The 23811-nt window shown below is 47.6% G+C and overlaps 1 protein-coding gene across 1 annotated transcript; it reads right to left on the bottom strand.

The window, feature by feature from the left end:
* Positions 1 to 1539: 1539 nt before the first annotated feature.
* On the bottom strand, positions 1540 to 22200 carry PRDM14 (PR/SET domain 14). The gene is made up of 7 exons (XM_047782961.1): positions 21501 to 22200; positions 20573 to 20626; positions 20324 to 20481; positions 19119 to 19389; positions 12764 to 12966; positions 5486 to 5587; positions 1540 to 1767 (listed from the first exon to the last, which is right to left on the bottom strand). Exons 1-7 carry the CDS (start codon positions 22198 to 22200, stop codon positions 1540 to 1542), a joined length of 1716 nt encoding a protein of 571 aa, XP_047638917.1.
* Between the last annotated feature and the right edge of the window lie 1611 nt (positions 22201 to 23811).

The raw sequence follows: 23811 nt of genomic DNA, 5'->3' as shown, positions 1-23811 counted from the left end.
CCAGCCTTGTGACAATGTGTATGGCACGTTTTCCATTTCACGTTATATACTAGATGGACCAGCTAATTAGAAGACCTGTGAAAAATTCCACTTGTCTCTCCATCAGGAATGAGATCAGGCTGAAAGCTAGAGCAATAGAAATACATTTATGTATTTCTTAGTCTATTGCAATGTTTAGCCTTTCTTCATTTCGTAATCATTTTTCTTTCTGTTTTGTTTTGTTTTGTTTTTAGGGCCACACCTGTGGTATATGGAAATTCGCACGCTAGGGGTCAAATCGGAGCTGAAGCCACTGGCCTACACCACAGTTACTGCAATGGGTGATTGGAGCCTCGTCTGAGACCTACACCATAACTCATAGCAACGCCAGATCCTTAACCCACTGAGCGAGGCTGGGGATCGAACCCACATCGTCATGGATACTAGTTGGGTTCATTACCACTGAGCCATGACAACAGGTCCTCATAATCACTTTTTTTTCCCCCAGCTGGTACAGGTCACAGATGGTGGGGTAAATAAGTAACTTCTGGGTCCTCCAAATAATTCTGTTTGGTGCTAAACAAACCATTAACAGGTATTTGTCATGTGACAGGGGAGGGGTAGAAACTAAGGATTTTAACATGAATCCAAATAAAGATGGGAACTTAATTCATATCTGAACACTTGCTACAAACTAATGAAGTTCAGGAGGCATTTTTAAAGAATTTATTCTGTTAAGAAACATAACAGGGGACGGCCACAAACATATTAGTCAGGGCCCCAAGGAGGCAAAGGTAGAGAAAAAGCCTCCTTTTTTGTGTGTGTCTTTTTGCCTTTTCTAGGGCCACTCCCGTGGCGTATGGAGGTTCCCAGGGTAGGAGTCCAACCGGAGCTGTAGCCGCCAGCCTACACCACAGCCACAGCAACACCAGATCTGAGCCGCATCTTCAACCTACACCACAGCTCACGGCAACGCCGGATCCTTAACCCACTGAGCAAGGGCAGGGACCGAACCCGCAACTTCATGCTTCCTAGTCGGATTCGTTAACCACTGAGCCACAATGGGAACTCCGTCCTTTTGAATTCACCTGAACTCCATTCTTGTTAGAAACTGTAAAACACATTTCTGCAAAGGAGTTCCCGTCGTGGCGCAGTGGTTAATGAATCCGACTAGAAACCATGAGATTACAGGTTCGATCCCTGGCCTGGCTCAGTGGGTTAAGGATCTGGCATTGCCATGAGCTGTAGTGTAGGTTGCAGATGCAGCTCGGATCCCGTGTTGCTGTGGCTCTGGCGTAGGCCAGTGGCTACAGCTCTGATTGGACCCCTAGCCTGGGAACCTCCATATGCTGCAGGAGCGGCCCTAGAAAAGGCAAAAAGACAAAAACAAAAAACAAAAAACATTTCTGCAAAGGATGTTAATACCACAACCAAGAACTCTGGCAAATTCTGCTAATTGGTCGGTTCCACTATTCTGTGTCTCATCTCAATATAAGCATCACTTTTCCCCACAAGACACACCCATAAACAAGAAATATCCTCAAAATCTCTGAAGGCTAGTTAGTAGTCTTCATGAAACTTCATGTGGGCATAGAAAGCGTCTTGATTGGGGAGGGTCTTGCCACAGATGCTACAGGAACAGCTGTCATCCTCCTTGTGTGAACGCCGGACATGGCTGTCGTGCGCGGCATGGGACGCAAAAGATTTACCACAGTACTTGCATTTGAAGGGCTTCTCCCCAGAGTGCTGCCTGATGTGGGTGCGGAGTATACTAGAGGCAGTGAACTTCTGCAGAGAACAGAAAGCAGAAGAAAAAAGGACAACTTCATCAGCTGGACAACAAGGGGTTAATTTCATTGTTCTGAGTTCACCAATCAATGGACCTTGGGTTTTTTGTTTGTAAACTTTTCTTTTTTCTTTCTTTTTTTGGGGGGTCTTTTTGCCTTTTTCTAGGGCTGCTTCCGCAACATATGGAGGTTCCCAGGCTAGGGGTCGAATCAGAGCTATAGCAGATGGCCTACACCACAGCCACAGCAACGTGGGATCTGAGCCTCGTCTTCGACCTACGCCACAGCTCACGGCAACGTCGGATCCTTAACCCACTGAGCCAGGCCAGGGATCAAACCTGCAACCTCATGGTTCCTAGTCGGATTCCTTAACCACTGAGCCACGACAGGAACTGCCATAAGGATGCCCTGTTACAGCCACACCTAGTTCCCTCCTACTCCTACTTTTTTCTTAAGCCCTGGCAACCACTAATCTGTACTCTATTTCTGGAATTTTATTACTTCAAGAAGGCTTTGTAGACAGAAGCATATACTGTATGTAACCTTTGGGGATGGGCATAATTCTCTGCAGATTCATAAGGCAGTTTTGTGTACAGACAGCTCATCCTTTTTTATTGCTGAAGCGTGTTCCACAGTGTGAGGTTCTGCTGCTGTCTGTTTAATCACTTAGCCATTGAGAGACACTCAGGTTATTTCCAGTTTGGGGCATCTATGAATAAAGCTGCTATATATTTTTTGGGGGATGTGGGGGAATCCTTTCACCATAATGACCATCTTATTTATTTATTTATTTATTTAAGGGCTGCACCCATGGCATATGGAATTTCCCAGGCTAGGTGTCAAAACGGAGCTGCACCTGCCGGCCTAAGCCACAGCAACACCCGATCTGAGGCGCATCTGTGACCTACACCATAGCTCACAGCAACTCTGGGTGAGGCCAGGGATCGAACCTGTGTCCTCACGGATGCTAGTCAGATTCCTTTCCGCTGAACCATGACAAGAACTCCAAAGCTGCTGTTTGTGTATAGGTTTTAGTGTGAACCCATTAACCTTCATTTCTCTAGGATAAGAGCCCAGAAGAGCGACTGCTGAGTTGTGTGGTAGTTATAAGTTTAGTTCTTAAAGAAACTGCCAGTGTTCCAGAGTGGCTGTGAACCATTTTAGATTCCCAAGTACTTTGTTGTTTTTGAAATTTTTTAAATGTTTTTTTATTTTTTTGTCTTTTCAGGGCAAATGGAACAAACTCAAGTCCTCATGGATACTAGTCGGATTTGTTTCCACTGAGCCACCACGGGAACTCCAGTACTTTGTTGTTTTTGTGTCTTTTTGTTATCACTTTTTTTCTTTCCCTTACTTATAACTTTTCCCCTAATTCACTTCAGTACTTTGCTCGACTTTTGTAATTTTCAAGTATTTATTAGAGATATAATGACTCCATGGGGGGGGCAGTGACAGTGATAACAAAACACTAGGTTAAATCAGTGACCTTGGATTTGGGGGGCAGGGGCTAGGAGAAAAGCACTCAATGCTTTTGGTGGGGTTGGGCCACTGCCCAGTAAGGAGCACAGGTATAGGTGCCAGGATGCCCAGACAAGGACAGTCTCCAGCAGCCAAAGTACCAGAGTCTCACACAGAGGTCAGAATGCCAAACAGTTCATTGATGCCCCAAGGGCATTGATTCCCCCCTTGCAGGCATCTCTAGTTCCCAGGTTAACTACAAGTCCAAGGTGAGGATCAGAATGAGAAAGCCAGAAATAGGAGAGGCACTGGAATATTCTGTCCCTGCTCTGGAAATCCGGCGGCAGAGCATTTATCCCTCAGATTGAATCCTTGTCCACCCAAATCCATGGCCGCTTGTCTTAGGTTTGTGCTGGTTCCACACGGTCTAGTAAGTCAGCCCTGTTTTTTTTATTTTTTTCATTTGTTTTGGCTGTGCCTATGGCATGCAGAAGTTCCCAGGCCAGGGATTGAACCTGTGCCACAGCAGTGACAACACTGGATCCTTAAGCCACTGAGACACCAGGGAACTCCCTTTTTTTACACGGATTATTTCCATTCTATTGACACAATTTCTTTAGTGGAATTCCTTTCCCTACACCTGATAGACTTTTTTTTTTTGTCTTTTTGCTATTTCTTGGGCCGCTCCCGGGGCATATGGTGGTTCATATAGAGGTTCCCAGGCTAGGTAGGGGTCGAATCGGAGCTGTAGCCACTAGCCTATGCCAGATCCACAGCAACGCGGGATCCGAGCTGCGTCTGCAACCTACACCACAGCTCACGGCAATGCCGGATCGTCCACTGAGCAGGGGCAGGGACCGAACCCGCAACCTCATGGTTCCTAGTCGGATTGGTTAACCACTGCGCCACGACGGGAACTCCACGCCTGGTAGACTTTTATTCCTGTTTTATTCCTCTTAGGGAAGTTTAGAAGTCACTTTAAGAGAGCCTATATTCCTATTACGGCTATTATTATTAACAAATATAAATGGCTCAATGATAGAAACAACAAATTCCAGTGCTGTCCAATTTGGTGGTCACCAGCAACCAAGACTGGGGCTACTGAGCCTTTGAAATGTGGCCAGTGCCACCAAGTTACTAAAATTTCCAACTACCATCAGCTATATTAAAAAAATTAAAAAAAAAAAATTTTGGAGTTCCCATCATGGCTCAGTAGTTAACAAAGCCGACTAGTATCCATGAGGACACGGGTTCGATTCCTGGCCTTGCTCAGTGGGTTGAGGTTCTGGCGTTGCTATGAGCTGTGGTGTAGGCCGCAGATGAGGCTTGGAGCTGGGGTTGCTGTAGCTGTGATGTAGGCCAGCAGCTATAGCTCAATTCAGCCGCTAGCCTGGGAACCTCTACATGCCGTGAGTGCGGCCCTAAAGACAAAGGACAAAAAAAAAAAATTGATTGCCACATACGGTTAATGGCTAAATAGACAGGACAGGTATATATAATACATAACCAAAATAGTATATGTCATCATATATATATATGTGTGTGTGCGTGATCAATTTATCACTACAATAATATCAGCAGCACTTAAGAGTCCATGCTCTGAAATACTACCTAATCATGTCTGCTACAGGACTCTGTAAATTTAGGGTCTAATTTATGACACATTCCCTAAATGCCAATTTGGCAACAGGAGGTTGAATCTGATCATCGTAAGCAAACATGAGCCTATCTGGTGGAGGAAGTGGGGATTGGGCTGACAATGAATTAATTTACCAAGAACTCATTATCAGCCAGGCTTTATGGTACAAGTTCTTATCCATGGACACCCGAATAAGACTCAAGGAAGAGCTTTTAAAAGAAAGTTGCAGGGGAGTTCCTATTGTGGCTCATCGGGTTAAGAATCTGACTCTTATCCATAAGTAGGCAGGTTCAATCCCTGGCCTCACTCAGTAGGTCAAGGATCCGGCACTGCTGTGAGCTGTGGTGTAGGTTACAGATACAGCTCGGATCCCACATTGCTGTGGCTGCGGTGTAGGCCAGCAGCTGTAACTCCAACTGGACCCCTAGCCTGGGAACTTCCATATGCTTCCTAAAAAGAAAAAAAAAAAAAGGTTTCATGAGCTCCCTGGTGGCTCAGTGGATTAAGAATCTGGCATTGTCACTGCTGTGGTGCAGGTTTGATCCCTGGGCTGGGAATTTTTGTATGCCTTGGATGCAGCCCAAAAAGTAAAGAAATAAAATTAAGAGAAAGATCCACTTACCTTTGTACAATACACACACTGGTAAGGTCTGTCTCCAGAGTGGACTCTCATGTGCTTGTTTAGGCTGGAAGATTGAGAGAAACATTTCCCACACGTAGAACACTAAGACAAAAAAGAAAAACAGTTGAGGAGTTCCCGTCGTGGCTCAGTGGTTAACGAATCCGACTAGGAACTATGAGGTTGCGGGTTCGGTCCCTGCCCTTGCTCAGTGGGTTAAGGATCCTGCGTTACTGTGGCTCTGGCGTATGCTGGCGGCTACAGTTCCGATTCGGCCCCTAGCCTGGGAACCTCTACACGCCGCAGGAGCGGCCCAAGAAATGCCAAAAAGACAAAAAGACAAAAAAAAAAGAAAAGAAAAGAGAACAGTTGAAACCACATTTTCCCTTAACAGGCTAATATCATCACCATTATGTTTATCTGAGGGGGAGCGAACTGCTGTATTTATTCTGTGTACATCCGAAGGCAGAAGATAACAGGAAGAATCTGGACACACTGGCACTGGTCCAGAAGCTGTTCAGTATGGGTAGAGTCTTTGGGTGTCAGCTGCTTCTAATGGGTAATGTGGGAAGGGACAAGGACTGGGGTTATAAGAGAGGTCTGAATTTATCCTGCTCCAACGAGTAGCTGTGTGACCAGAACAACTCGGTTCAACTTGGAATCTTGGTTCCCCCGATTTGTCTCATGGGCAAAATACCTATCCTGACTTCCTCACAGGCTATGAATAGATTGTAAGCCAGGGTTCCCGTGGCGGCACCGCAGTAACAAACCTGGTGATGTGTATCCATGATGATGTGGGTTCGATCCCTGGCCTTGTTCAATGGGTTAAGGATCCCACGTTGCCCTGAGCTTTGGTGTAGGTCACAGACATGGCTTGGATCCTATGTTGCTCTGGCCGTGGCTTAGTCCAGCAGCTGCAGCTCCGATTTGACCCCAAACCTGGGAACTTACATGTGCCGTGGGTGTAGCCCTAAAAAGACAATAAATAAATGAATTGCAAGCCCCTAGCAATGAATTCAACAAGCGTTTATAGGGAACTTCTCAATACTGTACAGATATGGAGTGCGGGTGGGGCCAAATGTGGAGACCATGATGGCAATGCACCTGGCAGAAGACCCAAGACCTGTACCTACAAGAAAAAGGTAGTATTTGGGGGATCCGCTTGCTATGAACAGTTCCTGTCATTTCTCTGTGCTCTTGACTCTGATGCCTCCTGTCAAATCTTCTCAGCAATTCTGAACCAGTAAAGGAATCTACTGTGTCTCTGTGCCCTGCTCCCCAGATGTCCTTATGGGCACGAGTGGAAAAGCGGGTATTTTGTTTTTAGTTTTTATTTATTTTTTATTTTTTCTGTCTTTTTGTCCTTTTAGGGCCGCACCCACGCATACGGAGATTCCCAGGCTAGGGCTCTAATCGGATCTGTAGCTGCTGGCCGATACCACAGCCACAGCAACACAGGATCCAAGCCATGTCTTCGACCTACACCACAGCTCATGGCAACGCCAGATCCTTAACCCACTGAGCAAGGCCAGGGATCAAACCCGCAACCTCATGGTTCCTAGTCAGATTCATTAACCACTGCATCACGATGGCAACTCCAAAAAGTGGGTATTTTAGATGATGGGACTTTGAGGTTGAATTGTATCTATCTATCTATCTATTTATTTTTTATTTTTTAAATTTTTGTCTTTTTGCTATTTCTTTGGGCCGCTCCCGCGCCATATGGAGGTTCCCAGGCTAGGGGTCGAATCAGAGCTGTAGCCGCCAGCCTACGCCAGAGCCACAGCAACGAGGGATCCGAGCCGCGTCTACAACCTCCACCACAGCTCTCACGGCAACGCCAGATCGTTAACCAACTGAGCAAGGGCAGGGACCGAACCCGCAACCTCATGGTTCCTAGTCGGATTTGTTAACCACTGCGCCACAACGGGAACTCCTATTTATTTATTTAAAAATTGTTTTCTTTTCTCTTTTCTTCACCCACAGCATATAGAGTTCCCGGGCCAGGGATCAGATCTGAGCCACAAATGTGACTATGCCACAGCTGTGGCAACATGGGGTCCTTCAACTCTCTGGGCCAAGCCAGGGATCGAGTCTGTGTTCTGGGTCTGCAGACATGCTGCCAAATCCCATTGGGCCACAGCAGGAACTCCATGAGGTTGATTTTTATTTTTTATTTATATTTTTTTTAGGGCCGCAGGTGTGGCATATGAAGGTTCCCAGGCTAGAGGTCAGATCGGAGCTGCAGATGCTGGCGTACACCACAGCCACAGCAACCAACAACGCCAGATCTGAGCCATGGCTGAAACTTACATCGCAGCTCATAGCAATGCGGGATCCTTAATCCACTAGCAGGGCCAGGGACAGAACCTTCATCCTCAAGGATACTAGTCGGGTTGTTACCAGTGAGCCACAGCAGGAACTCCTTCCATGGGGTTGATTTTTAAAGTCTTCCTTAATTTTTCTGTACTATGAAGTTTTAATAATGAACATGTATTATCGTTAGTTAAGCAAAAAAGGTCAGATGTTGAATTAATATTGCAAAAAGAGTAGATCAATTATAAAGGGGCAGCAATTAGAACGTGAATCTGCTCTTGGAAATTAAAATAAACAACAAAAAAGTATAGACTAGAAATAGTGTATGTAATGGACTCAGCTGACAGCTAAAGATCAAGAATCCTTTTTTTTTTTTTTAGGGCCACACCGAGGCATATGGAGGGTCCCAGGCTAGGAGTTGAATCAGAGCTGCAGCCGCTGGCTTATACCAGAGCCATAGCAACGCCGGATCCGAGCCACGTCTGCGACCTACACCACAGCTCACGGCAACGCCAGATCTTTAACCCACTGAGCGAGGCCAGGGATCAAACCCACAACATCACCGTTCCTAGTCGGATTCGTTTCCACTACACCACAACGGGAACTCCTAAAGACCGAATATCTGATGTAAAAAAAACTAAGGGTGTGGAGTTCCCGTCATGGCACAGCAGATCTGGCATTGCCGTGAGTTGTGGTTTAAGGTCACAGACGCGGCTCAAATCCTGTGTTCCTGTGGCTGTGGTGCAGGCCAGCGGCAACAGCTCCGATTAGATCCCTAGCCTGGGAACCTCCATATGCCTGGGGTGCAGCCCTCTAAAGAGAAAAGACAATAAAATAAAATAAAATAAAATAAAATAAAATAAAATAAAATAAAATAAAATAACATAACATAACATAACATAAAAAGGGTGGGTAGGGAGTTCACTGGTGGCCTAGTGGTTAGGATTTGGTGCTTTCACTGCTCCAGCCTGTGTTCAATCCCTGGTCTGGTAACTGAGATCCCACATCAAGCTGCTGCATGATGAGGCCAAATAATATAAAATTAAAATAAGGCTGGGGAACTCTCAGAGAAATGCTAATGAAAAAAATTAAGAGTTAAGTACAGGGAGGCTGATTCAACCTAATATTTGGCCAAAAAGATCCCAGGAGAGAACAAAAACCTGAAGACAGATGACAGCCAAGGGCAAAAAAAAGAATTCCTTTGCGCTTAGGACTTGTGTCTCCCAATGGAAAGAATACTTTGTCTTTCACTGATTACAAAGCAAGAGGAAAAAAAGAAAGAAAAAGACATCTAATTTAACACATTTTGTTAAAATTTCAGAACTCCAAAGTTAAAGAACAATTTTCACAAAGCTAGGAAACTGGTTTCTTACAGAGAAATAAGAACCAGATTGGCAACAAATGCTAGAAGAAAATGGAATGATTCTTTGAAAGTTCCATGGGAAATTATTTCTATCTAAAGTTACATATCCAACTAAAATATCAAGGATATATGTGAGCTCTCTGGGCATATACCCAGACAAAACTATAATTCAAAAAGATATATATGTATATGCACCCCTATGTTCACAGCAGTATTCTTTACTATATAAACATGGAAAAAACCTAAATGTCCATTGACAGATAAGTGGATAAAGAAGTGGTATATATATACAATGGAATATTATTCAGCCATTAAAAGGATGAAGATTTGCCATTTGCAGCAACATGGATGGACCTAGAGATTAGATTAGCATACTAAGTGAAGTAAGTCAGAGAAAGACAAATACCACGTGATGTCACTTGTATTTGAGATCTAAAACAGGACACAAGGGAATAAATCTACAAACCAGAAAGAGACTCACAGACAGAGAACAGACCTGTGGTTGCCAAGGGGGAGTGGGAGTGAGTGGGATGGACTGGGAGTCTTGGGTTAATAGATGCAAGCTATTGCATTTGGAGTGGATGAACAACGAGATCCTGCTGTAGGGCACAGAGAACTATATATCCAGTAACTTATGATGGGACATGATGGAGGATAATGAGAAAAAGAATGTATCTATCTGGGTGACTGGGTCACTTTGCTGTGGAGCAGAAATTGACTGAATACTGTAAACCAAGTATAATGGAAAAAATAAAAATCATTTAAAATAAATTTTTGTGGGAGTTCCTGTCGTGGCACAGTGGTTAACAAATCTGACTAGGAACCCTGAGGTTACGGGTTCAATCCCTGGCCTTGCTCAGTGGGTTAAGGTTCCGGCGTTGCCGTGATCTGTGGCGTAGGTTGCAAACTTGGTTCGGATCCATTGTTGCTGTGGTTCTGGCATAGGCCAGTGGCTGAGGCTCTGATTTGACCCCAGCCTGGGAACCTCCATATGCCGCGGGAGCGGCCCAAGAAGTGGCAAAAAGACCAAAATAAATAAATAAATAAATAAAATAAACACAAACAAACAAACAAACAAATAAATAAATTTGTGTGTGTGTGTTTTCTTGCCTTTTCTAGGGCCGCTTCCCAAGGCATATGGAGGTTCTCTGGCTAGGGGTCGAATCAGAGCCGTAGCCACAGGCCTACACCAGAGCCACAGCAACGCGGGACCCGAGCCACGTCTGCAACCTACACCACAGCTCATGGCAGCGCCGGATCCTCAACCCACTGAGCAAGGCCAGGGATCAAACCCACAACCTCATGGTTCCTAGTCGGATTCATTAACCACTGCACCACAACTGGAACGCCTAAAATAAAAAAATTTTTAAAAAGAATTTTTGCTCGATCTGAAACCCAAAGTTAAAAGGTATCTAGAGTCATGAGGAAGGGTCAGACCACTCAGGAAGATACTGACCAAATTTCAGAACACTGAGTTTAAGACAACACAGTAAAAAATTACAAAAAAAACTCCAAACCCAAACCAAGATAAAAAAGACAACTCCTCTCTTGAAGCCCAGGTTATTAGTACCAACTTCCACCCCTTCTATCATTCCTGTTATCTGTGGGACCTCCTGGTCTACCATCTGCCCTTCCTCGAACCCCAAACCAAGAGTCACCATGATCCTCAGTGTTTAGGCAAATGACCCACATAACATCCGAGTGGACATTTTTTTATCTGACTCATATAACATTTTCCTGCCCTCTGCTCTAGCCAGAAGGCAAAACGAAACAAACCCAAACTAATCCTGTAGCTTGAGCTTTTTGGGGATTGCACTCATGCCACAGCAGTGACAATGCTGGGTCCTTAACCCACTGAGCCATAAGGGAAATCTAGCTCGTGCTTTTTAAACAAACATCCTTTGGAGTTCCTATGATGGCGCAGCGGAAACGAATCTGACTAGGAATCATGAGGTTTCGGTTTGATCCCTGGCCTCAATCAGTGAGCTAAGGATCCAGCATTGCTGTGAGCTGTGGTGTAGGTCGCAGACGCGTGTGGCTCTGGTGTAGGCCAGCGGCTACAGCTCCGATTAGACCCCTAGCCTGGGAACTGCCATATGCCATGGGAGCAGCCCTAGAAAAGGCAAAAAGACAAAAAATATAAAAATAAAATAAAGTCCAGTTGATTTATAAGGCTGTGGGGCCTTGTAGGGAGTGAGGCCAGGGATTGAACCCACAACCTCATGGTTCCTAGTCAGATTTGTTAACCACTGAGCCACAAATGGGAACTCCTCAACTGTAATTTAATTTAAAAAAATTAAAAAAAAAAACAAAAAAACCCCAAAAAACTGGGGCTTGAAGGAGTCCTGACAGCGAGGGAACCCAACCCAATCCATCTTTCTGCACCCAAGCCCCATCCTCTTTCTCCTAATTAGGACCAATGGTAGCCAGCACTCTTGAACCAAACCTGGCAAGGTGACCAGGTATCCAGAATGGTGGACAATGGCTCCCTAAGGCCACTATTGCCTTTCTTCCTTACAAAGTCCCTGGCACACCGTAGAGGCCATCCATCCTTTGGACCTCGCCTATGCTTCATCCTCGCCTGGAGCTATCCATGTACCTGCACACATCACGGAGCCAGGTATAGTAACCTAAACCCCTGAGCCAGGCTCCTTTCCTGCCGGGAATGTCTCAACCCTTTCCCCTCCCCAACCAACTCCGCCTCCAATATAAACCAGACACCTCCCTGTCCTTCGAGACTCAGCTCTCAGCCACCTGTCTATGAAGCTTTTCATAACCCATGTGTCCAGCTAGGAGGACACAGTTCCTCTGTTCCCCATCAACCAGGTATCTCAGTCTTCACACCCAGACATCATGGTACACTTTTTGGGGTTGTCAATCTGCCTTTTTTAAAAAAAATTTTGTCTTTTAGGGTGGCACCTGCGGCATATGGAAGCTCCCTCCCACCCCCTGACTTGGTGGGGTCAAATCGGAGCTATAGCTATTGGCCTACACCACAGCCACAGCCACACCAGATTGGAGCTGCATCTGTGACCTACATCACAGCTCACAGCAATGCTGGATCCTTAACCCACTGAGCAAAGCCAGGGATCGAACTTGCATCCTCACGGATGCTAGTCAGATTAATTTCCCCTAAACCACAATGGGAACCCGTCAATCTGCATTTTTGACTAGACCACTCCCCGCCCTGGTGATCTTAGCCATTGAAGAGCCACTGTTTTAACCAGTGCCACCCAAACCCAGCTAGAGCAACAGGTCAATCATGTCCCTTTTTATTAAGGCTACTGTTGTTGATAGAGAGAGCTCTATAGCATTAAAACCCAGGGTCCGTTGATTGCAGAACACAGAACTTGTGTCAATGAGCGTCAGTAACCATGAAATTAACCCCTTCGTGCAAATGGTTGTCCAGCTGATGAGAGTTTCCTTTTTCTTCTGCTTTCTGCCCTCCACAGACTCTGTCCTGTCAGGCCTGGGTCCCAGCAACTTGCATACAGGAGGCCGTTGGTATGTGCTCAGGGGTTTGGGAAGAAGCAGGAAAAGCAGTGTTGGAGTGGCGGGTGGGCTCACTCTTACCTGAGAGCAGGGATCACCTTGACTCTTACCTTGTGGGGTCGGTGCTTCTCATGGACGTGAAGGATATGGATCCGGAGCCGGTCTCTCTTCTCAAAGGATCGTCTGCACAAATTACAGGGAAATTTCCTGTCACCCTTGTCCACACAGGGGGTGTACTTGAGATGCTTGTCTCTGTAATATTTGTAGGTAAATACTTTTCCACATCTTTCACATCTGTACCCTTCTGCAGACTCTGTCAAACACAGGGGAATAAGGGCCAGTGGCTTGGTCAGCTACCTTCCTTCAGTCTTATTTTCTTTAAGACAACTTTTAAAACCTTTTGTTACAGAAAATTTAAAACATATACCAAAGTTGGAGTTCCCATCGTGGCTCAGCGGTAACGAACCTGACTAGGATCCATAAGGATGCGGGTTTGATCCCTGGCCTTGCTCAGTGGGTTAAGGATCGGCATTGCCATGAGCTGTGGTATAGGTCACAGAAGTGGCTCAGAACCCGAGTTGCTGTGGCTGTGGTGTAGGCTGGCAGCCACAGCTCCGATTTGACCCCTTACCCTAAGAACGTCCCTATGCCGCAGGTGCAGCCCTAAAATGACAAGAAAAAAACAAACAAAAAAAAAAACCAAAGTCAAAATAATAAAATCAACTCTCATGTACCCAGACCCCGAACTTTGACAGTGACCAACTCATTTGTGTCACTTCCCTCCATAGTGGGTTTTTTTATTTATTTATTTTTTTGGTCTTTTTTTTTTAGGGCTGCTCCCACGGCATATGGAAGTTCCCAGGCTAGGGGTCAAATCAGAGCTGTAGTCACCAGCCTACGCCACAGCCACAGCAATGCAGGATCCGAGCCACGTCTGCAACCTACACCACAGCTCACGGCAATGCCGGATCCTTAACCCACTGATCAAGGCCAGGGATCAAACCTGCAACCTCATGGTTCCTAGTCAGATTTGTTAACCACTGCGCCACGACAGGAACCCAGTTTTTTTGATTTTTATTTTTGGCTGCACCCACAACTCATGATAGTTCCCAGGCCAGGAATCAAACCTGTTCCTCATCAGCAGCTGGAGCTGCTGCAGTGACAATGCCAGATCCTTAACCTGCTGAGCCACCAAGGAATTCCTTACAGTGGATTATTTTTAATACTAATTTCTCATTTGGTTCATCAGCACTTCAAATCATAATCTTGAAAAGATAATGACTTTAAAAAAATCATAACTATAAAGTCACTGTCATACCTAAAGAGTTAACCCTTATTCCTTAATAGAAATACATATATTAATGTATATAAATATACAACATATATTATTGTAGTCAGTTAGTTCAATGTCAAATTCAAAGCCAACATGTTGTCTGCGGTTGCTCTGTCTTTTCAATCTCTTAAGCTATAGGTTCTCCCTCCCTTTTGAAGTACATTTGAAGCCCTTCCCCAGCCCTATTTAAGAGCAAGTCATCCTCTCCTTGATCATGTTCCCGACTGGCGTCATGTACGAATACCCACTATATTTGTCCCTTTTTGATCAGCCTGGGCTCCAAGTTCAAAGCCATTTACCCAGGACCTTAAAGGGCATCCGAGCTTCTTCCCAGGCCAGGGATCGAACCCACACTGCAGCAGTGGCAACACCAGACTCTTAACCTACTGAGCCACCAGGGAACTCCAGACATGCTTTTAGCTTATATTCACTTCTCTGAAATTTGAGGAAAGATTCCAGAACTAGAATCATGTATAAAGTAAGGATGACCACATCTTGCCTTCCCTGATACATATAGGGTTACTGTGATGATTCCTTTGATCCTAACACACTTATTGAGTGATACCGTCCTGGAGCCACAGACAAGACTGAGAACGGTTAAGTCTGGTTTTACAGAGGAACGGGGCGGGGGGAAGAGGTTAGAGAGGGTGCAACCGACTCTAGCCGACTCTAGCCGAGTAGGTGCCAGGCTCAGGGGTGTCTATGTGTTTGGGGGGGCAGGGAGAGAACTGGGGCCAGCTACAAAAGCATCCCCTGCTGAGGACACTCTGGATTCCAGAGGATCAAGTGGCTTTGACTGTGAATGCATCTCTGAAACCTCATTGGCCCCAGGGAGAGAGAGGAGAGCCGGAAGAGAGTTTCTGCAAAGTGTGTAGGTGGAAATCTCTAGCATCAGGACCTTAAAGGGCATTAAAGCCAACCACTGGGAAAAGCCAACCACCAAGCCAACCACTGGGCGTTTTGCTGATAACTCTGTCCCATGCACGTGCAACAGGTGGCTAAGGTAATAAATCATTTTATTAAGTAATACCCAGGAAGGCAACTACCAGCCCCAGGGCCATCCCTGGCCAGGTCCCGTCTATCGCTTTCATTGAGGTGCTAATACTCTCAGAATTCCCCTGCTGAGACAGGTTTGGCTCCAAGCTAGAATTTTCATTGGTTAGAAATACCTGGCCTTCCTGCTTCCTGGGGTGGGAAGGGGGGGCCTACACGACAGACCTTTACAAATCAAAGCACGAAGGCACACCGCAATTCAGAGTAAGGGTTCGACCGTGAATTTGCATAAGAACAACCACACTTAGCCAGAAATGACACAGCACCCAGACTAATTAGGCTTCAGCCACCTACTTTTCTGCTCAGGTCCTCGGAAATATATCTTAACCTAATTTTGTCCTGTTTCTTTTCTTTCTCCCTCCCAGCTCAATCTTTATGACCAAGGGTTTCTCAAGGCCAAAACCGACGCTTTCTGCCCCATTGCCATTCGGTTTGGTAAAGATTAAGAGCTGTCTTCACACCTCGCACCCCCACCCATCCAAACACACACTGACTAGGCGCAAAAACTCAAATAACCCGCCCACGTAGGGCCCAGGCCCTTCCCTCCCACTCAAGACCCCTTTAAAGGGGAAGATGTCCACCAAGCCTAACCGAAAGCCTTTGAAAAAAGGACCTTTCTTTTCTTTTGAGGGGAGAGAGGCATTTTGATTCTTTCTCTCCTATCCTAAAACACTCCTATGAACGGCAAACGAATGACTTCATCCCTTAGTCTCCCCAACAAATTAGGTTATTTACAAGCTTTCCGCCACAAATGATCCAAAAATACCCGTTGTCATAACAGTAAAAATAAGCATCGGCTATGATTTGGTTAGAAGTGGAGCACAGGAAGTTCCCGTCGTGGCGCAGTGGTTAACGAATCCGACTAGGAATCATGAGGTTGCGGGTTCGGTCCCTGCCCTTGCTCAGTGGGTTAATGATCCGGCGTTGGTGTGAGCTGTGGTGTAGGTTGCAGATGCGGCTCCGATCCCGTGTTGCTGTGGCTCTGGTGTAGGCTGGCAGCTACAGCTCCAATTAGACCCCTAGCCTGAGAACCTCTATATGCCGCTGGAGCGGCCCAAAGAAATAGCAAAAAGACAAAAAGAAGTGGAGCACAGATAACTGGGGGTTTTCGCCACGGACCATGATAACCCTCAGGCTTATTGCTTATATGATTGTAATCTCTGATGTCTGCATATTATTCCATGCTGATATATCCTCATTTACCTGGTAATTATTCTACTATCAGGCATTTTGTGATTTTTCAGTAATGTGGATGATGTTATACTAAAAATTCTTGGAGTTCCCATGGTGGCGCAGTGGAAACGAATCAGACTAGTGACCATGAGGTTGCAGGTTCGACCCCTGGCCTCAATAAGCGGTTTGAGGAACCAGTGTTGCTGTGGCTGTGGTATGGGCCAGCAGCTGCAGCTCCGAAGGGACTCCTAGCCTGGGAACCTCCATGTGCTGTGGGTGAGGCCCTAAAAAGCCAAAAAAAACAAAAAACAACAAAAAAATTCTTGTGGACAAAGCTTTTCCTTTTGGACTATTTCCTGAAGATAAATTTCCAGAAGAGTATTACTGATATATCAAACATTATGAACATTTTATTTATTTCTTATTTTTATTTTTTTGTCCCTTTAGGGCCATACCTGCGGCATAAGGAGGTTCCCAGGCTAGGTGTCTAATCGGAGCTGTAGCCACCGGCCTACGCCACAGCCACAGCAACACCAGGTCCAAGCCATGTCTGCAACCTAGACCACAGCTCATGGCAACACCAGACCCTTAACCCACTGAGCAAGGCTAGGGATCGAACCCACATCCTCATAGATACTAGTCAGGTTTGTAAACATTGAGCCACAAAAGGAACTCCTATGAACATTTTATTTTATTTTATTTATTTTTTTGTCTTTTCTAGGGCCGCTCCCGTGGCATATGGAGGTTCCCAGGCTAGGGGTCAAATCGGAGCTGTAGCCACTGGCCTACGCCAGAGCCACAGCAACACGGGATCCGAGCCAAGTCTTCTTCAACCTACACCATAGCTCACGGCAACACCAGATCCTTAACCCACTGAGCAAGGCTAGGGATTGAACCTGCATCCTCTTGGTTCCTAGTCAGATTCCTTAACCACTGCGCCAGGAGTGGGAACTCCTCCTATGAACATTTTAATAGCTCTGATACAGTGTTAATTTTTTCAAAAGGATGATTATATTTTGTGAGTTACATGCATCTTTCTCTCTCTCTTGTTTTTCTTTTTGGTCACACCCTGGCCTGTGGTAGTTCCTGGGCCAGGGATTGAACCTTCTCCTCAGCAATGGCAGGAGGAGGTCTTCTGTCTGACTACACCTATTATAGCAATTTGCTTTGTCTTATTTCCATGAATGAGATCACTGGTTCCTAGGGATATAAAAATAAAAACCAATTGCTCAGAGAGCTTTTTTAAAATGCAAATTCCAGAGGCTAGCTCCCAGAGAGGGGGTGGGTGGTCTTCTAGCTCCTTGCTATTAAAATGTGACCCAGGGACCAGACCTTCAGTATCCCCTGGAGGCTTGATAGAAATGCAGAATCCCGGGTTCCAACCCTGAATGAGAATCTTCATCCTCCCATGATCCCCATGTGTTCACAGCCACATCAAAACTGGAAAGTGTAGGAGTTCCCGTCATGGTGCAGCGGAAACAAATCCGACTAGGAACCATGAGGTTGTGGATTTGATCCCTAGCCTGGCTCAGTGGGTTGGGGATCTGGCTTGCCATAAGCTGTGGTGTAGGTTGCTGACTCAACTCAGATCCTGCATTGCGGTGGCTGTAGTGTAGGCCAGCAACTGTAGCTCCAATTTGATCCCTAGCCCGGAACCCTCCATATGCCGAAAGGGTGGCCCTAAAAAGCAAAACAAAACAAAACAAAACAAAAAAAACCTGGAGAGTGTAGCACTATGCTTCCCAAAGTTGACTGAGACCCATGGTAAGAAAATAAGGTTTTAGGGGTTCCTGCTATGGTGCCATGGGATCCTTTGAGTCTTGGGAGCGCTGGGTCGCAGGTTCAATCCCCAGCCCTACACAGTGGGTTAAGGATCCGGCATCAGCATAGCTGCAACTTAGGTCATGACTGCACCTCAGATCTGATCCCTGGCCCAGGAACTCCATGTGCTGAGGGGTGGCCAAAAATGAAAAAAAAAAAAAAAAAAAGAAAGAAAGAAATTACACGTTTCATATTGGAGACTTAGCATACACATATCCATTAGAAACAAAAACCTCAGCAAACAATGCTTACTTAAGTGAGAGTAGCATCAATATTTTCTATTCTATTTTATTCTTATCCTCTCTCTTTTTTCCATCTTTAATGCTGGTCTCTACCACCAAATCAATTTCCCACCACATCACGATATTGCAGGCCGCCATCTGAAAAACACGGCTGCTCTAAAGCTTTGACTTCAGGAGCGATGTGAGCCCTAACGGCCAGGAATCAGAAGGTGGCTCACCTGAGCAGTGGCTGCATCCATTTAATTCACTTTTGTTTCTCTGGGAGTGAATGAGGGGATAGAAGTAAAGAAATAAAGGTCTCATGGGAGGGATGGGGTGCTTGGGGTTATCAGATACAACTTAGAATAGATTTACAAGGAGATCCTGCTGAGTAGCATTGAGAACTATGTCTAGATACTCATATTGCAACAGAACAGAGGGTGGAAAAAAAAAAATGTATACGTGTAAGAGTAACTTCATCCCCATGCTGTACAGCAGGAAAAAATAAATTAAAAAAAAAGAAAGAAAAGTCTCCCTTTTTTTTGGCTGCACCTGCAGCATCTTGGGCCAGGGATTGAACCTGAGCCATAGCAGTGACAATGCCGGTCCTTAACCACAAGGCCCCCAGGGAACTCCAAACTAAAGGTATCCTCAGGAACAGGAGTAGTTTTAGCAGCTCTGAAAAGACGAGGGCACCTTCCTCCAGCAGGGTAATGGCCGCCTGGTTAGACACCCTGTTCTGTCCCCTGCCTTAGCCTTTGCGGGGAGAATCTCCACAAGCATGTGCAAGGTGCTGTGCCTCGAGAAGAGCCCTGACCTGGCACCCAGAGGGGCTCACTGGGTGAGGCAAAGTCGTGCACTCACCTTCTGAGGGCCCAGATGCCTGCTTCCCCTGCTTTATGACCTGCAGGCTCACAGGAATGTCCAAAAACTTTTCGTAGCAATCTCCATACCACACCAGGAGCTCTTGGTTCTGGTGGATCTCCTTGCAGCTTTCATAGAATATCTGCCCTTGACATTGCACCGCAACTAGGTTCTGCTCCGTGGGGAAACGGGCACAGTTGACATAGGACATCCAGTTCCCAGCACCTCCTTTTCCATCAATAAAGTGGCTCAAATGACCATCTTCAAAAATCTAAATGAAATCCAACAAAAAGGTCGAAAGTTACTTTTTTTTTGCTGTAATCTATAAAGTTAATTTATTTATTAAAAATGCAACATTCAAATCTCATCCTTGACCCACTGAAGAGATTTATTAATATTATTCAGCTTAAATAGATTTATTAGTTTAAAAATATCTCTACAGGTGATGTGACATTTTAAAAAGAGTCTTTTGTCACTTCCTTGATTTCCAAATTTCTAGTGAGCATAAGTTAATTTCATAAACAGAGGTAAGGGAAATAGGGGATTACATTTAATTCCACCACTATTGGTTTTGTATTTTCTCTAGACTTAGTTTGCGTGTGTATCAACAAAGCCATAATTTAATTCTTTCTCTGCCGTTGGCAATTCTACCATCTCTAATGTTTTGTTATTACAGATAATCCTGTGAGGTCTGGATTTCAGATCATTTTCCTAAACGATAATCTTTGAAGTAGATACTCAGGACAAGGTAGAATAATCTGATAAATTCTGACAAACTGCAATCCTACCAGCCTGCCTCAGACAGAGTCAAGAGTATGAGTTTTTAAAAATCCTCAAAGGGAAATGTCAAAAATTTTAAATCTGGTTTTAGTCCCTTGGCGTATTCTTCATACCAGTCTTTAAAGCATTTGGCTTGTGTATACATATAACCCAATGTATCAATTCTTTAAATGTATATTCCATGGCCAATCTTGATGAAAATGCCTTAAGGCACCAAAAAATACATAGAATCCGTGCAGAAGTGCAATCCTTCTGGATGGAACATCTGCCTTTCTTTTCCTTTATGTTGCAAAAGAGGCAGCACAGACAGCGGATTATGGCCCCAAGAGAGACAAAGTCCCCCCTCCCAGAGGAGCAGGGGCCAATGTTCTTCCCCACCGGCCTCCCTCCCCACTTTCCGCCAACCCCACGGGAAAGAACTTTACCTCCCACATCAGAGAATTGTCTCCGTGGGTCTTGACTTCACTGGCATTGACCACTTTACCCTGAAAGGGTCCAAACCTGACTCCTTTGGCCACGAGGCTATTGCAGAACACACCAAAATGTGCGACCTCACCGAACATCGTCTGCCGCAGGCAGAGACCTAGGAAGATCCCAAGGCAGAAAAGAAAGCCAGTCAGGAAACTGACTGCATTTGCTGGGGAAAAGGATTCCAAGCCAGGAGCCCTGCCTACCTTCCGGGAGCTTAAGGGAGTTGTTATCCAGAGTCTGAGGAAGAGAATCAGACCCTAGAAAAAGACAGAGTTAAATGTTTATGTTTCGATGAAACGTAGTATGAAAGGCTTTCATGCCGCGTTTTCCAACCCACTAGCTGGAGCTCACCATTGTACTCAGTTTTTTTTTTTTTGTCTTTTTGCTATTTCTTGGGCCGCTCCTGCGGCATATGGAGATTCCCAGGAGGGTCGAATTGGAGCTGTAGCCACCGGCCTACACCAGAGCCACAACGCGGGATCCGAGCCGTGTCTGCGACCTACACCACAGCTCACGGCAACGCCGGATCGTTAACCCACTGAGCAAGGGCAGGGACCGAACCCGCAACCCTATGGTTCCTAGTCGGATTCGTTAACCACTGCGCCACGACGGGAACTCCTGTACTCAGTTTTGATGTTACCTGTCTTTTTTCCTGCTCCTTTTACATATGCAATTTCTCATTTGAGACTCCGAAGGAGGCTAGTTGGTTATGCTGTAATTAACCCCCCTTGCACATGCAAGGAACTTGAGAAATCAGAGATAATGCTGATTCGGGCTGAGGTCAGGTGGCTGAGCTGAGACTCCCAGTGTAAAAGGCACGAGGTTCTCATTGAAATACCTCGTACTTTCTGCTAGAATCTGAGCCGGCCTGATTAGCCCACAGCACAAACTATTTCTCCCCTCCCCCTCGTTCTCACTAAAACCACCTCAGGAGTCGAGGAGTTAAGTAAATAGGGGCTGGGAGGTGAGCCTGACCTCTGCAGCTCCATCCTCTCCTGGAAGCCGGGTACACTCCGGATCAGGACCCGCACTGCCTCGAATCCACCTTGAAGCGCCCCTTCGCTGCTCCTGCCTCCTTCCCACCTCTTCTCCCTTCCCACCCAGGTCCTGGATCCTGTGGACTGCCCTTACCAGAGCTGTTGGTGGGGACCAGGAGGCCCGACATCGCGTGGTGCAAGCGGGCTGGGTGCTGAGGGCTGGGAATGACCCCGTACAGAACTAAGTGCAGGTCTTCCTGGGTGAAGTGGTAACGGGGCGATGCCTTTCCCTCTTGGTTCACGAGTTTGGGGCCATCCTCAGAGCGCTCGCCAGGGGAGCCAGGTAACAACTGGGAGGGCTTCGGCCTCTCGGGTAGCAGAGAAGCATCCACTGGGGGCAGCGGGAGGAAAACTTCAGGTCCCCAACACTGGCCACCATCGCTCCGGCCGCCGACCTGGCCCAAGTTTTCGGCGGGGGCGCCCGTGAACTCGCGCGGGCTGTTCAGGAAGTGTGGCACCTCCCTGGGCAGGTGGGGGATCGGGTACCACGTCGGCAGCTTGCTGTACCAGGGCACATCATAGAGCGGCTCCCTCGGCAGCGCCAGCCCGGGGCTCAGCAAGGGAGGCGCTGTCCGGAAGGCGAAGGGGGGCAGAGCCGGGGACGCCGACAGGGCCTCCAGCTGCCGGAAAGGTTGGAAACCCTCCTCCGCCGTGGTGAGGGTGTTCCCGTAATGGCCATAGTGCGGGAAAGGGGTGTAGTAGGCGGCCAGGTGTTGGGGGCTGCTCTGAAGCCTGTCGGGCGGGTAGCACTCCTTGTCCTGGGGACCGGTCTCACCTGGCAGCCGCAGAGCCATCCTGGCCACGGCGAGCGGTCCGCCTGCGGGAAAAGCAAGCGCGGCCGAGTGAGGGGCGCCGGGCGCTGCGGACATCCCTTCTTGCCACACTTCCACCATCCGAGGCAGCCCCGGGTCGAAGGGAATTGGATACACTTCCCAGTTCGATCCCGAAAGACCTACCCCACCAACAAAACAAAAAGCAGCCATAAAACCGCCCCCCTCCCCCCAAAAAAAACCCAAAACAAAACGAAAATCTACCGAGATTCTGCCTGACTTCAGGTTCCTGGTAAGTGTCGCCTTTGCCTTCTCTCTCCAAACCCACCTTGACCCAGGACGGCTGGCTTCCAACACCCCCTCTCTACATTCTGCCCAAACCCGGCTCCTGCAAAATCCGTTTCAAGTTCCCTATCCTGCCCTCTTCCTCATCCAAAAAAACAAAACAAAACAAAAAAACAACAAAAAAATCCTCTTTTCCAGGGTGGGTCGGAGCCGCAGGGCCTTCCCAGCCGGGGCTGGGAGCCTAGAGAAAGACCGGGCTGAGCTCGGGCGCAGGCGGCAGCTCCAGGCGCTCCTGGGTCCCTATCCCGGAGGGCAGAGCCAAGGGCTCGGGTCGGATAACGCAGCCGACGCGCTCCCCCAGCCCGGGGGCAGGTTCAGGGAGGCCGCCCCGCTGCGAGGCCCAGGGCTGACCCCGCGGACCCGGCTGAGAGGAGGAGGAGGGCGCCACCTTCGGCTCCCCTCGGAGCTCCGCAGCCAGCGCGGGTTCCCCACGTGTGCCGAGTCCCGCCACATCCCCCCAGGTTCCCGACCTGGCGGCTTAGGAGTAGGCGAGGACGAACCCCAGGCCAGGCAGCTGAGAGAAGGTTCCCGGACCCGCGCCGCTGCCGCCTCCACTCGGAATGGATGGCGTTTTAATGGACAAAAGTTCACCAAGGCTGGGGGATGGAGCCCCTTCAGGGCCAGCGGGTCTTGAGGGCAAGATCAATGAGCCCGATATGGAAACGAACCAGGGTCGTGACTCAGAAATTACAGAACATGGGGTCAGGAGAAGAGGTCAGCCACGACGAAGGCATCTGCCTGTCTCTTCCTGAGCCCCCCAACTGCGCTCCGCTCCTGCCCTCGCCTCACCCCGAGGATCTGCGATTTGGGGTTGAAAGCCACTTAAGGAGTAAAAGCCCCAAGAGGGCAAAACCACCCCCCTAAAACTACGGCGCCAGCGACAGCTCTGCCTGCGCGACCGACCACCCCGGCGGGTGACGGCCCCGGGCCACCGCGTCGCGCCGGGTCTGGCACCCACCTTGGAGAGCTAAGCCGCGGAGCGGGCGCCTCCGGACAGCTAAAGGACTGCGCGGGCTCGGGACCGGTAGGCTTCGGGCCGGCCCGCAGGGCTGAACCGGGTTTAAGAGCGCGGCGGGCGGGGCAGCGGGCAAAGAGAGCGCGAGGGTGGGGAAGGGACTCGGCCCACGCAGGTCCCCAGACCCTTCTCCCCGCCCACCGCGGCCATTGGCCGACGCACGACTTGCCCTCGGTCCCTAGGGGGTCGCGCACTTAACTCACATCTCCAAACCCTGCCGGGCACCCAGCGGAGAGCGCTCGCCCCTCGCTCTTTAGGGGCGGGCACTGTGGCCG

This window comes from Phacochoerus africanus, chromosome 6, assembly GCF_016906955.1.
Source record: "Phacochoerus africanus isolate WHEZ1 chromosome 6, ROS_Pafr_v1, whole genome shotgun sequence".
NCBI lineage: Eukaryota > Metazoa > Chordata > Mammalia > Artiodactyla > Suidae > Phacochoerus > Phacochoerus africanus.
This window is presented reverse-complemented; position numbering and strand designations above follow the sequence as displayed.

Coding starts and splice junctions, on each gene's coding strand:
- PRDM14 (XM_047782961.1), bottom strand. CDS start 22,200: ATGGCTCTGCGGCTGCCAGGTGAGACCGGTCCCCAGGACAAGGAGTGC. Junction 5,588..12,763: donor AGAAGCACCGACCCCACAAG/GTAAGAGTCAAG, acceptor TTTTTGTCTTAG/TGTTCTACGTGTGGGAAATG. Junction 1,768..5,485: donor AGTGTGTGTATTGTACAAAG/GTAAGTGGATCT, acceptor TGTTCTCTGCAG/AAGTTCACTGCCTCTAGTAT.